The sequence below is a fragment of the Pipra filicauda genome, unplaced genomic scaffold, assembly GCF_003945595.2.
Source record: "Pipra filicauda isolate LSUMZ 115617 unplaced genomic scaffold, ASM394559v2 scaffold5_size6683894_pilon, whole genome shotgun sequence".
NCBI classification, from domain to species: Eukaryota; Metazoa; Chordata; class Aves; order Passeriformes; family Pipridae; genus Pipra; species Pipra filicauda.
Window position 1 is genome coordinate 2,096,167 of NW_024104754.1, and position 19,126 is coordinate 2,115,292.

Sequence of the window (19,126 nt, forward strand, 5' to 3'; positions counted from 1 at the left end):
TTAAGGTATGGAAGAATTCAGCATTTATAGCCCACTGCTTCCCTAAACTCTGATAAATGAAAACAAAGCACATTAAGCGAATCCTACCCCTGGGTATTGTTGACAGCTTTCCCTATAATGTACAAAACATACAAGCAATAAATAGAGACCTAGTATTTTGGGGTACTTACTTTTGTTGGTAATCTTTAAGCAATTTCTTGGCCTTGCTGTATTTCTTTTCAAGGGCATCACATTGTTCTTGAGTCTCTTTAAGATGCTCATTCACTGTTTTGCATAAATTTTGTGCCTCTAACCAGTAGGTCTCTAACTTTTTAATTTTCTCTTTGCTTTCATCCAAGTTTTGCTGTAGCTGGGCTCGATTAAATTTCCATTCATTTTTTTCAGCTTCAACAATTTTTAACTGAAAAGATTAATACTTAAGGAATTAATCTAAACTAAAAGATGAAATAAAAATCAGTTGCTCATACATGTTTAAGTAGAGAATAGCTAATAACAATTACATACTTATCAGTAATATTAAAACCAGACACAACTGTTAAAGTAATCATGTCAACTCTTCCAACCCTTGCTAATCCAAGCAAGTTTAGCGCTGAAACCCAAGAGCTTTTCACTGCTTCCTCATTGGTATCACTTTTTTTCTAGAGAGATAAAATGAGCAGTACCATTATTGTCAGTTTATATTGTTCCAGATCTCACTATATCTTTAGCTCCAAAGAGTCCTATTTTGAATACCTCCAAAGGCAACCAGAGATAAAGAATAATAACCTGTATAAGACAAGCTCCCTGTCCTACTACTTTGTTACCAACCACTTTTTGAATAATGAAATAATGAGACCAGATGATCTTCCCTGGTATTTTATATGTGACTGGAGTGCCCTGTTGGATGGTTACAGGCTCTTCAGGAGGGATAGGCAGGGCAGAAGAGGCAGAGGCATAGCACTGTATGTAATGAAGGGTTAGGATGTATGGAGCTCACAGTTGGCAATACACAGTTGGGAGCCTCTGGGTAAGAATCAAGGGACAAACAAAAAATGCAGATGTCATTGCGGGAGTCTGCTACAGACCTCCTGTCCAGGATGACGATGCCAACAAATTATTCTCTGAGGAACTGATGGACACTGTCAAATCAACCTGCCCTTGCCCTTATGGGGGACTTCGGCTTGCCAGAAATTAACTGGGAGCATCACACAACTGGTACAACCCGAGCCAGAAGACTCCTAAAAACCTGGATGACAACAGTCCTAAGGGAGCTGACTCAGAAAGATGCCCTCCTTGATCTGCCGCTTGTCAACAGAGGGGATCTTGTCAGTGAAGTGGAGATTGGTGGTCATGTAAAATCTCTGTTGACAGGAGGAAAAGTGACAGTAAAACCTCAACTCTGAACATGATCACAGCAGATTTCAGGCTGCTCAGGGAACTAGTAAGTAAAGTCTCCTGGGAAAACGTTTTTGCAGGTGCTGGGGTCCATCAGTGCTGGTCGCTTTTCAAACTTCACCTCCTAAGGGCACAGGAGCAGCAATTCCCAAATGCTGGAAATCAAGCAGGTCAGGCAGAAGGCTGGCTTGGCTGAGTAGGCATCTCTTCTTGGAAATAAGGCATAAAAGGGAAATGTATGCTCAGTGGAAGCAAGGTCAAGTGACATGGGAAGAACAGAGATTCTGCTTGCCACTGTAGAGAGAAAATTCATGCAGCCAAAGCTCAGCTGGAGTTGCAGCTGCCAGAAATGTTGGGGACGGTAAAAAGAGTTTTTTCAAATATATTAATGGCAATAGGCAGTGTAGAAATATCATTAGTCTGTTACAGTATGAGGATGCTCACCTCCCAAACAGGGACAGAGACAAGGCAGAGGTGTTTAATGTTTTCTTTGCCTCTGTCTTCAACATGGATGATGGACCAAGGGGGTCTCAGTGCCCTGAGCTGGAGGACCATAACTGAGAGAATCATCAGCTCCCAGCCGACTCTGAAATTGTGCAGGATCTGCTGCTCCAGCTGGATCCCTACAAATCTATGGGGCCTGACGGGATTCATCCCAGAATCCTCAAAGAGCTACTGATGTCATTTCAAAGCCCCTCTTGATGATTTTTGAGTGGCCTTGGGAATCTGGATGGGTCCCAGCTGATTGGAAGCTGGTGATTTCCAAGGAGGGCAAGAAGGAGATCCCTGGAAACTACAGGCCTGTCAGTCTCACCTCAGTGCCTGGTAAAGTTATGGAGAAGATTATTCTGGGAGATATTGAAAAAAACATAAAAGACAATGCAGTCATTGGTCACAGCCAGCACGGCTTCATGACAGCAAAGTCCTGCTTATCAAATCTGATTTCCTTTTATGACAGGGTAACCCACCTAGCTGATCCAGAGAAGCCAGCTGATGTCATCTTTTTGGATTTCAGTAAAGCTTTGGATACTGTCTCTCACAGTGTCCTTCTGGACAAACTGTCCAGCACACAGGTGGATAAACACATCATGTGATGGGTGAGCAACTGGCTCACGGGTCGAGCACAGAGGGTAATAGTGAATGGGGTAACATCAGACTGGACACCTGTCACTACTGGGGTGCCACAGGGCTCCATCTTGGGCCCTGTGCTCTTCAACATCTTCATAAAGGACTTGGAGACAGGACTGGAAGGAATATTAAGCAAATTTGGAGATGACACAAAACTGGGAGGAGCTGTTGACTCCCTCGAAGGCCCTGCAGAGAGACCTGGACAAATTAGAGGGCTGGGCAATCACCAACCACATGAAGTTCAACAAGGGAAAGTGTTGGATTCTGCACCTGCAATGAGGCAACCCCAGATGTCCATACAGACTGGGGAATGAGATGCTGGAAAGCAGTGCCATGGAAAGGAACCTGGGAGTCCTGCTCAATGGCAAGCTGAATATGAGTCACCAGTGCCCTGGCAGCCAGGAGGGCAAACTGTGTCCTGAGGGACATCAGGCCCAGCATCACCAGCTGGTCGAGGAAGGGGATTGTCCCACTCTGCTCTGCATTGGGGCGGCCTCACCCTGAATACTGTGTGCAGTTTTGGGCACCACAATATAAGAAAGACATTAAGATACTAGAGAGTGTCCAAAGGAGGGTAACGAAGGTGGTGAAGGGCCTTGAGGGGAAGTCGTGTGAAGAGCAGCTGAGGGCACGTGGTATGTTCAGTTGGAGGAGACTGAGGGGAGACCTCATTGCAGTTACAACTTCCTTGTGAGGGGAAGTAGGGGCAGGCATTGATCTTTTCTCTGTGGTGACCAGTTACAGGACCCCAGGGAATGGCCAGAAGTTGCGTCCAGGAAGGTTTAGGTTGGATATTAAAAAGAGGTTCTTCAATCAGAGGGTGGTTGGATGCTGGAACAGGCTCCCCAGGGAAGTGGTCACAGCACCAAGACTGCCAGAGTTCAAAAGAAGCATTTGGACAATGCTCTCAGCCACATGGTGTGACTCTTGGGGATGGTCCTGTGTAGGGCAAGGAGTTGAACTTGATCCTTACGGGTCTCTTCCAGCTTGGCATGTTCTGTGATTCTGTAACATTGGTCTTCCTAATAAATGATGACATACACATGGTTTGCTTTCCTTGAGCTAATGTACAAAACCACCAAACATTCCCTCGATAAACGAAAGGGATGTCACCCCTTCAGCTGGACAGAAGCCACATTATAAAAGTAAACAGACAAGATACAGCCTAGTTTGTAAGTGTCCTCACTTTTACAATGAAGAAATCACTGCTTTTGAAGCCAGTTAAGATCACCTGCTGATGGAACAGAAATGTTGAAAGACTAAGAATGTCTTGAATTAAAAGTGGGGCTGTAAGCTGTACTAACTAATTATTGCAATCTGAAGCACTATCCCCTCCCCACTTGCTACCTGCTCCCAGCAATGTGCTGCAGCTTGTCCTAAGGTATGCATTTCTGAGCAAGGCAACACAGACAGAAAATGGAATAAAAGAAGCTGCTCTCCCACAAGTAATATTTCCAGAAAAAGGCCACACACAAATCTGCATCAGTGGAAAAAGTAGCAAAAAAGAATGAGAAACCCTTTCTCAGAATAAGCAGAAGCATTGAATGAATCCTCACCAAAAAAAAAAAGCTGAAACAAACTCTCTGCCCAGAGCAGGTCAGAAATTTGAGGACGGAAAGAGGGGAAACAGGATAACAGAAATAACTTTCTGGTAACAGAAAGACAGCCACAAACCATTGTCTGCAAGAACCAAATCTAAACTCAAATTAGCCAAGTTTTATCCAGTGATAATGTTCTCATATTTGTTTAGGAGCTTGTTTCATACAGTACTCCACTATATTCAGCTACTCTACGTAGTAATACTGAATCATTCATTTTGTAATGGCACAGAGGGGATTCTGGGGCCAGGATTTTTTTACTGGTTTGTGTAGGTTTTGTTGTATTTTTTCTTTATTTTTAATTTGAGTGTAGCTCTTCAGCTTAGTCTGTCTAGCACAACACTGGTTCCTAAAGCCTAAATGGATTCTGCCTTCTCCATTCAGCTTATTCCTGGTAAAATCAATAGCCACAGAAATAAGAAAAATCCCAAAGCAAACCACCCAACAAAAAACCACCCAAACAAATAATAAGACTCTTTGAAAACTTACTTTCTCCTTCAATTGATTCACTTCAGCTACTGTTACTGCATGTTTTAATTGCAGCTGAAATAAAGGAAAGAAATTGTATGAGTACAAAAAATTACATTTGAAACGCTAGTTTTAAGAATTTCTCCATGATTCCCTTTTTCTGCAAACCATTTTTATAGTGGCATCAAGTCAACTTAATTATTTATCAATTAAAGAAGTAATCATGAGCTTTTATTAAAAAAAACCACCAAAAACAAACCAAAACTAGCTCAAATTAACCCCCCAAAAAGTTCCACGGTAATCAATACATAACCTCCGATTGTTAAAAATCCCACCTTGTTGTCTACATATTGAGAAAACCGAGGAGATTAAAATAATGTTTCAATGTGCCAGGAAAATGACAAGGCAGCAATGCACTTATGATGACAACTGGTACACAGACTCAAGTAAAAATTTAACAGTACTAAATATTTTTACATTCAGCACTTATAAATAAATGTGCTGGTTTTAAAATTAAACCAGGTAATCTTTATAGGATTATTAGAAATGGAAAAGCTACATGTAAGCCAAATGTAAAGATTTTTTTTAACAAGTATTAATTATTTCTTGTATCTCACTTTCCATCTGTAACCCTGTGGGTTTTTTTTTTTGGCAAGGCATGGTATACCAAACACAATTAAAACTAGGGAATCCACGACTATTCTTCATTTAGATTATGTTAGTAACAGCACAGTAATGATTCTAGATGAGAATATAATTCCATCCCACATAAATATAGCACTTAGCAAAAGACACTGCAGCCTACTATTATGTTTCTTAACCTAGAAAAATTGTAAATGTTCTCTAGAGATCAACAGCCTGCAATTTCTACTTCCTCAATGACATCATCAACATTATCAAGAGAACAAACTTAAAGAGATCTGCAAAACACCAATCCTTCACAAAAATAAGCTGATGTAGCACCAAATGGCATTTGGCAAAACAGTTTCTCTGCAGTATATTTTTCTCCTCCCAGAGAGAAAATGACAGGCACTTAATTCTACCAAAGAAGCCTGGACCCCTAAATGCCAAACGATTGTACCACTTAAATCCCTGACTAAATCCCACAGCCCTAAATAAAGCAAATATGCTCCTTTATAAAAACCTTGGGAAAAGGGAACTATACTATTTCCAATTATATTAAGTTGCAATTCACAGTCTGGAATGCTCTATTGGGTTTGCAAATCCACTACTTCTAAAAAATACACCATTAAAAACACCCTCCAAGCCAAAAACGTGCCTACCTACAGAATCAAGTGCTTTTACGTACACAGAGATTTCCTAGAAGACTGCAGGGACTAAAATGAGAGATTAGATATGTATATCTTGTCTTCCTGAAGGACATCTCACAACAACACTTGAGACCATTCAGAATGGGCATACTTGCCCCCCATGCCCTCCTCTGCAGCTAAAGCCATTCTGCTGTGCAGCAAATACATGCAAAGGGCAATGGGCCAAAGAAGAACTAAGAGAAGCATCCTATCTATCTCATGCAATGTTCAGACATAACATGCACAGAGCGGTGTTGGGTTCTAATGTCTATTTCCAAGGGCTTTTTTAAATTTAATTTAAATCAACAGACCACTTAATGTACATATGCATAGGGAAACTGGGATAAAAAAATAACAGAAGATCTACATTTCAATGGACAAAACAGAAAGATTTGCTGGTGATGTTGGGTAAAAACAAACCCAAAACCATGAGAGGGACATGAGGGACATTATATCCAAGTCCTACAAGGTTCAGATGCTCCCCAGTGCAAAGAATATTCAAGAAACTGCTACAACACCTCTTTAAATTTAAGAAGAGACTCTGCTGAATCCATATCCAGTAGTAAACCAATGTCTTCGTTTTCAGGAAGATCAAAAACTTCTACAGATTTCCCATGTAAATGTGACTCATATGTATCCTCCTCCTCATCATCATAGTCATCATCCTGACAAAATCAAAAAAATGACATTCTGTAATGCACACAAACATTTGCATTATGGTAGCAACAACCAAAGCACACAATCAAGGAATCCAAACAGCTGCAAAACTTTTCTTGACTAATTACTATTCCTTTTTATTTTCTTGCACCTATGATAATGTTAAAGATGAATTGCAAACACCTTCATTACAGTTCCACAAAAGAGAGCAAAGTAAAACATGCACAAAACAATTACACACAGCTGATAGTTAAAAATACATTTTGGATTATCGATAAAGTCAAAATCATGTGCCTGAAGAAAAGTAATATATTAAGTTTGTATTTTCCTGTTTTTAACAAGTTGTCTGTTTTATCCTTTTCTGCTTCAGTTTCATTTAAAAAACCACATTTATTCCATTAGCAGAAGTTATTGTGCGTAGTGGAAATCATGTACTTTTAAAAACATGTAAGTCTGTAGGATGTTTTACCTGCTCTGTATCATCATGAGCGTAGTGCTGCTCATACAGACATCTCTCTTGCTCTAAGGTCTCACTAATGAGACGGGCTACTTCACTCTCAGCCCCTGGCTTCTCTCTCCCAATCAGAAACCTACAGGAGAAAAACAAATTATCTTCCAGCAAAAAATCATTAGATATGCTTAAGAAATGAGTTTGCCATACTGTTGCCTTCCACAGAATCCTTGGAAATTCTTCATATTATGGTTTCGTATTCTCCATGAATGAAAAATGACAAAACCGAAGTGTTATTTCATAAAAAACATACGTACCTCACTGTGCCCTTGGTGTTCTTTAATACAGTGGCTGCAAAGAACTGAGTAACTCCCACCAGACTTATGCCATCAACCTCAACAATCTGATCATTTACTTGAATTCTGCAAAATAAATAAATGGTTAGCTATCAGTTAAATAATAATAATATTTTGGGTTGAAGTATTTCTGACAAACATCACTTAAAACTCACTAGTATTTATAATGACAAATTCTGAGCTCATTGAAATTCATTGCTTAAATACAGTCTCCTGATCCTCAGTTACTATGCAAATCACAAATTAAAATTTACACAGTATTAGACTTGATATCTTTTATACTATTTACACAGTGATTGGTGTCCTGGGGTATTAACACGATTTTGTGGTACTTCTACACAAGGGCTCATGCCAACCTTTTCTTATATATGCTGTAAGCAGATCTACACTTACTTTTCAAAAATGTCCTATAATAAATAATTCCCCATTTTTTAAAAAATTAAGATAAAGCAGGAATGTAATAATCACTCAACTGCATTCAGCTTTTGTACTTTTATTCACAGTATTCAGCATATCTAATAAAAGCAATTGGGATCAGTTACAAATTTGTAAAAAGCATAATCAATTCAATAAAAAAGCTCACCGTCCATCCCTCTGAGCAGCTCCACCATCTGTTATTGTTTTTACAAAAATACCTAGTTTTTCCAGTCCCTGATCAGCACCAACTCCCATTCCAATGATACTGATGCCCAGACCCCTGTCACCTAAGGGATTCAAAAATCTAACATTAGTTGCATGACGCAAAATGTAACAGTTAGCAGTACTGAGTTGTTTCAAAGCATTTCAAGTCCTTCCACACAAAAAACCCCAAAAAACCCCTGAAAAAAGACAACGTATTTTATATTTAGATAGTACTAAGAGCATTTTTGTTCCTAACTTCAATTCAGTATGACAATTTGCACTTAGCAGAGGCCTGTCCAGTTAACATTCACCAAATTCAACAGAAATAGCCACACAATTAAAGCCTAGACAAACATTCAAAAATTCAAGAGCTAAGTTCTGGGAATATAGTTTTAAATGGTTTTATCTTTTGTTCACATAGTATCTATTGCAAATGTTCAAGGTTTGATTTGCACCTTTTTCAATTTCCACAGGAAATACTTCCATCTTTTCCACCCTTTTCTCAAGTTCATACTCAGCTGAGGCTGCCACAGGGTCAACTTCTTCATTACGTCTATCATAGTCTTCATTTGAGTAAGTACTGAAAACCTAAGAAAGGTAACAGAAAACTTTTTTAATGTTTTCTCACCTCCTTTCAAACATCATATAACTGAAAGACAATCATAATCAGTAAGGAAATAAGAGTGGTACTTTCAGAGATCTCATTTTCTAAACAACTATCGGTTTAGTAAATGCTGCTGCTGTCAGATAGTTTTCAACTTGCACAAAAGTAACATTTTAAAAGTTTCAAAACAATTTCATAAACACATTTTGTGTTGTAAATGTACAAAACAGTTAAAAGAAATCAGTTATCTCCTCTTGATACAGTGTGACTTTTTTTTTTTAGGACTACATTCCACCAAATCCTTCCTCTCTTCTTCCCTCCCCCCACACCATCTGCCAATTGCAGTGTTTCAAACAGATGTAGTTTTCTGATTTTGCAAGGGAATCACGCAGTTTCCCAGGAAAAGGAAATGCCTTGCTACATACATTACTATTTTTAGTAATCACTCCAACTGAATTTCTGGATTGTTAAAAATAAAGAGATAAACAAACAACACAAATTAAGGCAGAAATCTACAAAGGAAGAATGAGGTACATGTAACAGGGTTAATTTTAAACATCAGCATGTTCATTGCCTGTATTTAAATTAATAACTTAGAGGAAAAAAGGAAAAATAATATACCACCCCGCTTATCTTTAAAAACAAGGTTTCTCTGCTAAATGTTTTGCAGGCACCGAGTGTTTTATTCAACATCACTGTAAGACAAAAAACAGTTACGGATTGCAGCTGCAGCAGCCATCTCCCTAATCAAGAACATGCAGTGCTGACACAAAGTTCATTTACACTGGCCTACTAAATTTCTGCAATTTTTGTATTTTGCCACTAAGACTACGTAGACAAGTAACTGCAATCATGTAAGTAAGACAACATTAACCGTAATTAACATTTTCCCTGTGAATTTACATTCACTGGTATATGTGTTAGCTCTGCAAGGCAGTAGCCTCAGACACAGAAAAGCAGTTATTGAAACAGGTTATGAAAAAGCAACTAATAGTTACACTATTTCCCATGGGGAGTTACTGCTTTCCCTTCTGACTCCAGCTGGAGATCAGTTTCACACACTCTTCCCAAACCCTGCAAAACATCTACTCCAGAAACGTGGCACGGCCATATAGTCAGTCAAGTAAGCATGATTAGATCCACTAAAGGGAAGGAAGAAGCCCACTTTCAGAAGTCTTGTTTCCCCCAATAAAGGAACTTTAACACAAAAGTTGTTCTTCCTAAATCTTGCATAAAGGTTAATAAACACCTTTTGACTATTTACAGACATCAGTAGGAAACAACCAGACACAACTGGACAACAAGGGTCACACTTACAGCATGTCTTCCATGAACTTTACAGAATAAATCTGCAAAACAGACAAAGAAAACCATCTAAATGGTCTAAAGTACCCTTACTCTATTATTATCAGAAAAAGGTGGCCAAGTTCCCAAGTTCTTTAATCACCCTTCTTAGTCCCCAAATCAGTAAATAGGACATTTCATGAAGCATTATTCTCCCTTTGGAACAAAAACAGTCTAGTTTGCTTCCTTTCTATCCCGATAGAAAAAGCAATCTCTCTAAAAATATAGTCAAGTTATAATAAGATGAATTTTAAACTGATAATAAAAAGGAAGTTCATGAGGGAACAAGTAATAATTTCTTAGTGAGAATATTTGAGTTCTTGAGAACAAATCAAATACCAGGGCACGAAAAATATCAAGTTTGCTTATAAACTAGTATACATATAATCTAGTCTTAATAGTATGACTAAAATGTCAAAGGTCACTAACTGTCAAATGGCTGAATGAGCAAAATGTGGACAATGGCAGGAGTTCATTTGGGAGACAGTGACAACTATATTTTCCTTATTCTTTATAACTCAGTGGTCTAACTCACAAAGCAGAAGATGATGCAAGTAGCCACTATCTACTGCAGAATTACATTACTGCAGGGATGACTAATTCCTTGCACAACAATTTATAAAGCACTAGAAATTTGGGGGAAGCAAAGCTGCACCATAGCAATAGCATTACATATGCTGCAAGTCTTGGGCTACCAGCACTAAAACATTTCTAGAACTTCTAAAAATTATTTATTATTTTTCCAACTTAAAAGTAATAGAACCGTACTTAGGAGTCTCATGGAATTTGCTAATTTTGATATAAAATTGATCATAGGAATTGATCATCTACTGGGAGTGGATAATAGAATTTAAAACTAGTGGTCCCTTAGGTTCCAGTGATGTTTATAATTGTTATTAATAAAACAATAGCACAAACATATCTATGCAAATGAAGACTACTAATATTTATGCATAGTTTTTGCAGCTTTTTAAGTAAAGTTTAGCTGAAATCAATTCTGAATAATTCACTAAGAGAAAGAATTCATACTTTTAAGTAACAGATGAAAGTGTGTGAGAACATTTAGATAATATTCTAAAAACCACAACCTCACAACTAAAAAAAGGTAGCCCCATTTCAAAATGGTAAGAACAATATACCCCCCCCTCCTAACTTCAGACTTTTAAGAAAAACATCACTTCACAAGGAACAGAGGAAAACCAAAACTTATAACCAGAAGCCAAACACTGCAATAACAGAAAGAAAAGCAAAAGAACACTACAAAAACTATGACCAAAGAGTCAAGGGAAAAAGACAGAAATTTTTATTGTGTACATGTGGAATCATAACATGATATTCATCTTTTATGAGACAGAAATGGTAAAAATGTTGTTACTAATATAGAAAATGCAAAACAGCTCAGCAAGTTGTCCTCGCAAAGTAGCAAAAGTAACATTTATACACAGTTAAAATGTGGATAATAAGTAATATAAGTTCACAGTTTAGAAGATTGATGAGAAAGCTAAACATGTTCATCCCTGCACTGTGCCTGGCAGGGTTTAGTCACTGAATCAAATGCATTACAGACAAAAGAAATTCTAATCTTACTATTCAGAAGCCACTGCTAGCCAGAGATCATAAAATTATTAGTGTGCAAGTAGTATTTTTAAAAGATATTATTTAGCAAACACAAGTGATTGTCACGACATAGGAGAAAAGAGATTAATTTTACTGTGGAAACCGTGTGAATTTTACAGGCCTTTTATCATAGCTTGTTATATATCCAGGTTGCCCTAACATTAATAACTTTTGAATCCTGTCAAACTATCTGAAAAAATAATTTCTTTTTACACTCAAGACCTTTTTCCTTCAGAATGAATAAAATTAATTTGAATCAAAAATAGTTCTGTTAGAGGGCTGAATTTTTAAGAATTACTTTAATTAAATTGTTAAGACATATAACTGGAAATTTTCAAATATACTTAGTGCTTGAATATACATATTTATTTGGAGACAGAACAAGCTGCATTCTTTACACCAGGAAAATGAACAAATTTTTGAACATGAACAACTCAGTTTTGCACCTTCTATGAAGATGTTAATATCAACATCATCAAGGTCAGCACTCAACACCAATGCAGCCTACTGTTTAAGAGATCCTACTGTTGAGTTCCTGTAACTACAGAGAACTAAAAATCTCCATTTTATCATCTTAGTGCTACCACAGAAAACAGCATTATCACAGAAAAACAACAACCTCACTTACTTCAAACTCTTCACGGACCATAAAAAGGTCAACTTAAGTACTGTGTTAGTTTTAGAAGAATACTAATTTTGTTAAAGGGTAAACACTAACTTACCATGTGCTTGCATGAAAGTGCTACAGAGTGATGAACCACTGTCCGAAGACCTCCACTGCCACATTCATTTCTAGTATATAGATTTGTTTGTGCCCGATGAAAAGCAGAACATTACAAAAGTAATTAAGCAGTAAGATTAAGAAATCAGGAACTGCCCAGAAGGGTTTTCAACTATTTGGAACAGAAGCAATATCAGCATCATTTTAAAATTCTCATGTAATACTGCAGTATTTGCTGGAAAGCCTCAGAGCACCTGCACAGGCAGCAACACCTGCCAGCTGAGAGAGGCTCTGGAGTGTTACTGACACCCTGGCTGGACTCCACACCCAGCCACGGCTACACCCCTTGCTTCACCTCACTTCTGAAACATGGGGCTCACTTTGAACGGGCAAGTTTACTGACACTCAGTAAAGCCAAATATTCGAAACCCAAGTTACAGCTCAGGGAAAATTATTTAATAGTGAACAGTTTCGGCTTTCCAAATTGATGGCCTTTGTGATGCCTGGCAAAATGCGAAGTGCCCAGGCAAACATGAATAATCATTTGAAAGAGTAGCACTGAAGTAGACCTGAAGCATAATGTACACTCTACAGTTTACTCTTACAGTCTCCCTCTTCTGTTCAAGTAGACATCTCGTTACCACTACCCATTCTTCCCTCTATTTCCAAAAGCTACATGGTATTTTATTACTGCTACTTTTTATATTTTAAATGAAAAGTGTCTATATCTAATTTAAGTCAATTGATGCTATAAAAGCATTACAGAATCGGCACAGAGAAATATCTCGCACACCTTTACTCTTCTTCAAAAAGTTTTCAGAATAGTTAGCAACTGTTGAACAGGTTGGTATACAGGTAGGCTGCACACATTTATGTCTTTGATCTTGCAGCTCTGTATGACTTAAAAGCCCCAGCCAAGTCAATTTACATAAGTGAAACCTTGCTTTGGATCTACAGTACAGACAATTTCATATAGACAATTTAATCATAAATAAACCAGGTTTTTAGCCAAGTTCATTGTTCTCTATCTAATTCTCAATAAAACCAGTAAAATTTTTTCTCTAGTTCCATATTTCATTGCAGGAGCAAAATCACTGGAGCCAGCTAGAGAACAAGACAGCCAATACAGCATCTATTTCAGTCAGGTTATGCTACCTACTCGAGAAGGAGAAATTCTCTCACTTTCAGGTATTTAATTTTTAAATCCCAGTGGAAGAAATGTTGAAACCAGAGAACAGCATCCATTCAGATGCAGAGCACTGATTTTCTTTCATTTCAGACATTCAAAGAAGTTGAGAGAAGATCCATGATCTCCATCTGTGACCTGGTTGTACTCCTCCACCATCTCCTCCACCAGTTGAGGTGGCGTTGCTCTCTGACTGACAAAGAGACTGAAAGACTTCAAAATAAATAGGATATGATCAAAATACTACTCACAATCAAAAAACTACTCACAATACCACATAAAAGGGGGCACCCCCAAAAAATCTTGGCTCCTTGACTTTGCTTATAAAGAGAGTGATTCAATTACAAACATCCATAAGCTTCACAGGTGTCTTGGTACCCATCAGTTTACACCTGGTAATCCACATAGGTATGTGTATTTATTTAGTATTCACCAAAACAGAAATCTTGACCTGATCAAATTTAAACAGCAAGCAAATTGGTATGGGGAGCTTCAAAAGAATAACAACTAACACAAAAATAGTGTCCATCTGACTGTTTTCTAAAGACCATAAGAAGAAACAACAACAAAATAACCCTGTTACACCCAATCAACTCAATTAACTAATCTGCATTAATACTGTCATTAGCAGTGATCAATACCCCAGATTCGAAAAGGGTCATCTCACTATGCCAAGTCACATCAGAGGGTGATAGAAGAAAATGATGGAGAAATAAATGTAAAGAATTTGCCATGTTGCACAATACTTTCCTACTCAATAAAAATATAAGAACCCTGTAAAAATTCTGTAACACTGCACCTTTATCTTAAGGTTACAAAATGTGTACTCAGTTAATAGAGGCACGCATCTTTTTACTGATGTCCCTCTTAGTGTTCACCTTCTATGTTAGAATTATATGGAAAGGGATAATTAAGTTTTCCATCTCTCCAAAGGTAAACTAGAAACAAGTTTCAGCTACTGCCTGTTCATTCTTTACTAGCCTAGGTCATGTATTCTCAGATGCTAATAACAGAAATCATCATCAAAAAGACACTGAATCTTTCAGCAGCTTAGCTGTTGAGCTAATGAACTTGTCTCCCATAAATTTGCTTATCTTTGTTGACCTTCAACACCTCCTCAGTGTTTCTTCTGACTGTATCACCCATGAAACCCTCAAGTGCCTCCTATTCACCTTCTTTCCTCCCTCCTGTTCCCCACAGCTATTCAGAGAAAAACACAGCACAGGCTGGGCACACATAGTGATCAGCTAACATTAAGTCAAAAAGAACAAGCAATTTAAACTAAAGCTGCATGCCCTCAGCAAGCAGGTGAATCCACAACTCTGATTCAAGTGCTAATTTTCTGCAAACCAAGAAGTACCTTAAAAATACCTTTAAAACCCTCTTTTTCCTCCCTATCAAATCCAAGTGAAACTGCTAGCACTGCTAGTTAGAAGCTGGAGGAACTGAAAAAGGAGTGAGGATGGGCAGGTGATAACCTCACCTGACCTCCATAATCTCAGCATTCTCTTATTTTTCTATAGTTTTACAGCATAATCAAATACATCAAACAAGTCAGCTAGTATGTTATCTAACTGCATCTGTGGAATAATTCAGTTAGAAATACACTGACATATTAAAGTAAAGAGTCAAGCTGCTACAGCAGTGAGCCATGACAGAAAAAGAAATTCTTTACTTTTTCTGTTCCGAGTTAGATTTCCGCTCTACAGTCCCATGTCCTGGCACTTTCTGGACTCTCATCCAAAGACTCTTGAAATGCCAAATCAATCTACTATTGTAAAACTTAAATATCAAATATTTTCTAAAAATCTAAACAGAGAATGTATAATATAAAAAAAAAAAAAAAAAAAGACAACAGCTTGAGTTGAAAGGGCTTCTTTCTGGAGAGCTAAACAACCGTCATGGAATCAAAACAGCATAAGGACCATAAAGGCATCAGAAATATTGGACTTTTTAACCCAGATAAACCCATACACAGAACTAAATGCATTTAGGCCTAATAAACTTTTAACTTACATGAAACCTGAAATTTCAGTAAGAGTTTAAAGATTATCTTTCCTCACCCCCCCCCCCAAAAAAAATTTCACACGTGTGAAAATATGTACCTTCTTCCTCCAGGTAATACCCATGTTTTTAACATCCCATACTGTTAACCAGCAGGAATGCCACACTCTCAGATGCAGGCAGAACAAAACAGGGTTACTTTTTGCAAAATGTCACTGAAAAGTACCATGAAGAGTTTGTGATAATAACATGAAGAAAAGTTGTTATGATGTTAAGTTACTAATGTTGTAATGTTGATAAACAGAGCTTCAAAATAAATCAAATCTATCAGTTACAACAAGAAAACTGTCATTGCAAAAGCTCCCAAACAAAGCACAATGGAAATGCACTCACGTTATTTGCGTCAAGAAAAAAGACCAGACAACTTCCCACATATTAGTCAATTCTGTTTAAATCTACTTTCAGATCAAATCTCTACTTTCCTGCATCAACCTACATCCACATCACATACTTCTTTCTTAACGCCACTGAAGTATTTTACTGAAGTGCTTGAGCAATGGCTGACAAACAATTGACCAGTCATCAATTTTCTAATTACTGAAGAAACTCCAGGGTTTGGGTGTCTTCTACTACTTAGTGTATTTTGTATCCCTTTCAGTATATGACATCGTAAGTACAGAAGTTAACAGCTCAAAAATCAGAGGTTGTATGAAGCTGAAGCACTACTCTACAATATTGTTATTCAATAAGTATTCAAGAATCTAAGCATTGACCTAGAAAATTTGTGCATCTCCTAAAAGTGGTAAGCATTTACAGATATGCTGTCATACAGGAAATCTAATTCAAGGTTATCTTCATTTAGTGCTTCATTAACTTCCACAGTAAGCAGTTTTGTAATAAAAAGACTGAAGAGTAGGCCAGCCTGAACAATGTTATCATTTGTGCCCAGCTACACGTAAAACAGATCTATTCTGATGTGCAAGACAAATGGCAATATTATAAAGGATTTCCATATTCTCTCAGAAGCAGCTGATACTTGACTGGTCAGGACAACGCACAAACTACGAAACTGCTTTCAGTTTCCTTAAGAAATAAATTTAAGCTCCTGCTCAACTGTGACAGTACAAAAGTAACGCCTTTATGAAGGTTTGGGTTTTGTTTAGTTTGGGTTTTTTAAACTGTGTTCTTGACTAAATCTTAAAATGTATTATTATTCACAAAAAGGTGGGAACAGCCACTCCCACGAAACATGAACTAGATAACACTGATAATTAAACAGACTTACGGAAGCAAACAGTAGCTGTACTATCTTTTCAGTTTACCTGAGCTACAGAATTTCTAAGGATCATAAATCATTGCAGAAGTTAGTCACTGTACTATTAAAGGTTTTGAGGACAAAGTTTGACATAGTCAGAGGTAAGAACAACTCAAGAAGCCAATTTGAAAACAGGCATTTGTTTTCCCAACTAAATACTTCAAAATTACGAATCTCAAAGAGCACTCAGTGATTACATTTATGTTAATTAGAGCCTTTCAAGGTAATGTCTACATTACAAAGGCAAAATGAAATATAAAGGGATGACAGCAGAGTTACCTGATGTTCTTTGCACTGTGCAATGCTGATTGTTCACACAGTTTATTCAGCAAACTTCAAGACAAAGACAAATTCAGTTCCCTTGCAAATACCTTGGGCAGCTGAGTGTGCTTTACATTCCTTACTGGCTTCATATGTGGCAATAAGAGACTAAAAATTGCTCAGGTACCATAATACAAACCCACTCTGCAAAGTTCTGCTAATAACTGCACAGCATCACTCTTTCAACTACCGTAGATAAAATAAGCAACCGGGACATAGTGTGCCTTAAGGTCTGCAAAGATCAAACAGCAGCAGGACTAAAGAGAGCTGGGTTACCCACAGCACATAAGAAATCTTCCCACACGTCATTTATCACCAGTTCCTATGGAATTGAAACATTTCTTTTAAAAAGTCTCATCTGTGCTTGCTTTCACAGGCACAGGGCAACACAAAATAATGGGAGTATTTGTGTAATTATGTTCCATCTTTCCTGAAATTATCAGATCAAATTATGTTCTTAAGCCCTGCTACAGATGTCAACAATCATGGATCTCTATCATGGGTCAGATGCAGTGCTAACAGAGTTAGCTCCCTTCCACATCCCCTGGGAGCTGCATAGTCTCCTCCTTTTACTCAAAGGCCTTGCCAATTTTACAACTGACTAGCAATTTTGAAGCAGAAATATAATCACGTTCCCTTTGTTCCTGCATCATAAATATTGTTTCTAAGGTGCCTGTGCTTAAGTTATATGCATTACCTACACACACATCCAACTTCTCTTTTGTGTATATCAAGTACAATGGTCAGAGCTCCATCACTGCAGAACCTCGAAGATCTGAGAATGCGCTTTTTTATGCCCAATACCTTCTGAATGTTTTGAATTCTTCAACTCTATCACACACCTGCTAAACAGCAACTGCATAGATGTTTTTTTGTAAACACCAGAGAGGTGCAGAAGGAAAACAGTAAGAATGCAAGGCCAGGCTGGCCTCTCTCAGTAGCATCTATGAGGAGGAACACAGACCTTCTCCTCTAGTGCCTATGAAGGTCTGAAAATGGCACTCACATTTTAGTCAAACTTATTAGTATAAATAAAGCTGAAAAAGGAAGTTACTAGGATGCATTTCTCACTATGGCAATGCTCTAAGCTGTGGTGGGGACCAGGAATAAGCTAGCTACCACTCAGATTTTTTTCTCTTCCAATTTAAGATGCACTAAAATCTACACAGAAAGTCAGACAGAGAAATCTCCTTCTGTGAGGTAAAACTGGGATTTTCTAAAAGGCTAATGAGGTATTAAAGGTACACAACTAAAGAAAATTTTGGGTAAGCAAAAAAAAAAGTTGGAATTCTTTATTTTACAGAGTATAAACCTCAAAAACCATATACCAGGACTTATTTCCACTAAGTATCATAGAAAACATGAAGCAAAAAGGCAGACATAGGAAAAGAAATCATTGCTTAGGCATGAGGAACAAAGGGGGAAAACCTATTGAAAATGACATACAGAAAGACATCCCTATACCCAAAATAGGGAAGATATAGCCAAGTATCATTGAAAGGGGATAAAGAAAGGCAAGGATCACAAGATTCTATTTAAGGGCCCTAAAAAGTATCTTCAGTGATCATACTGCTATTAAGGACACTATATTCTGCAAATCCAAGTGGGGCATTATGGCAAGAACTGCGTTGTTTTTCCTGGAAAACTGCTAATAGTTGCTACTAAACATTCATCTCTTGGTTGTGTAAATGATAATCTGGTGCAGGTTGGTTCCTGTGGCTTTCAGAGAAGCAGCTATATTTGAACAGTGCTCGTTACAAAAAACTGTGTTTTGTCTACATGAGAGCTTCCATCACGGTTGGCACTGAGATTTCTACTAATGCTTTCAACTATGTCTGGCATAAACATCACAGAGAAAGCGGCAGTCTGTTAACAGCCCCTGCTTCAGTAGGATTTCAGCAATGACCAGTAAAACCCTGCCTACAGCAACACACATTTACAGTAGACTCTATACGGCACTTTCCTCAGACATTCAGTGCACGAATGCAAGGGGAAATGGACTGATGCCCCTCCGGCTCTCTCCCAGCCCTCATCAGACTCATTATGCAGTT

At 37.8% G+C, this 19,126-nt stretch overlaps 1 protein-coding gene across 8 annotated transcripts in view; it reads right to left on the reverse strand.

Annotated features, from left to right (window-relative positions):
- Positions 1 to 19,126, reverse strand: part of LOC113994500 (neurabin-1-like) — a 48,036-nt gene that overhangs the window by 24,613 nt on the left and 4,297 nt on the right. For all 8 annotated transcript variants that reach the window (XR_005566030.1, XR_005566029.1, XM_027733607.2 and 5 more), the window contains exons 3-9: positions 8,419 to 8,551; positions 7,926 to 8,046; positions 7,304 to 7,408; positions 7,005 to 7,125; positions 6,397 to 6,543; positions 4,590 to 4,643; positions 171 to 400 (exon numbers count right to left, since the gene is read on the reverse strand). Coding sequence is in view for 6 of the 8 variants with exons in the window: in XM_027733607.2 (XP_027589408.1) it covers positions 171 to 400; positions 4,590 to 4,643; positions 6,397 to 6,543; positions 7,005 to 7,125; positions 7,304 to 7,408; positions 7,926 to 8,046; positions 8,419 to 8,551 (911 nt within the window). In the remaining 2 variants the exon portion in view is untranslated. The remainder of the gene's footprint in view (positions 1 to 170; positions 401 to 4,589; positions 4,644 to 6,396; positions 6,544 to 7,004; positions 7,126 to 7,303; positions 7,409 to 7,925; positions 8,047 to 8,418; positions 8,552 to 19,126) is intronic.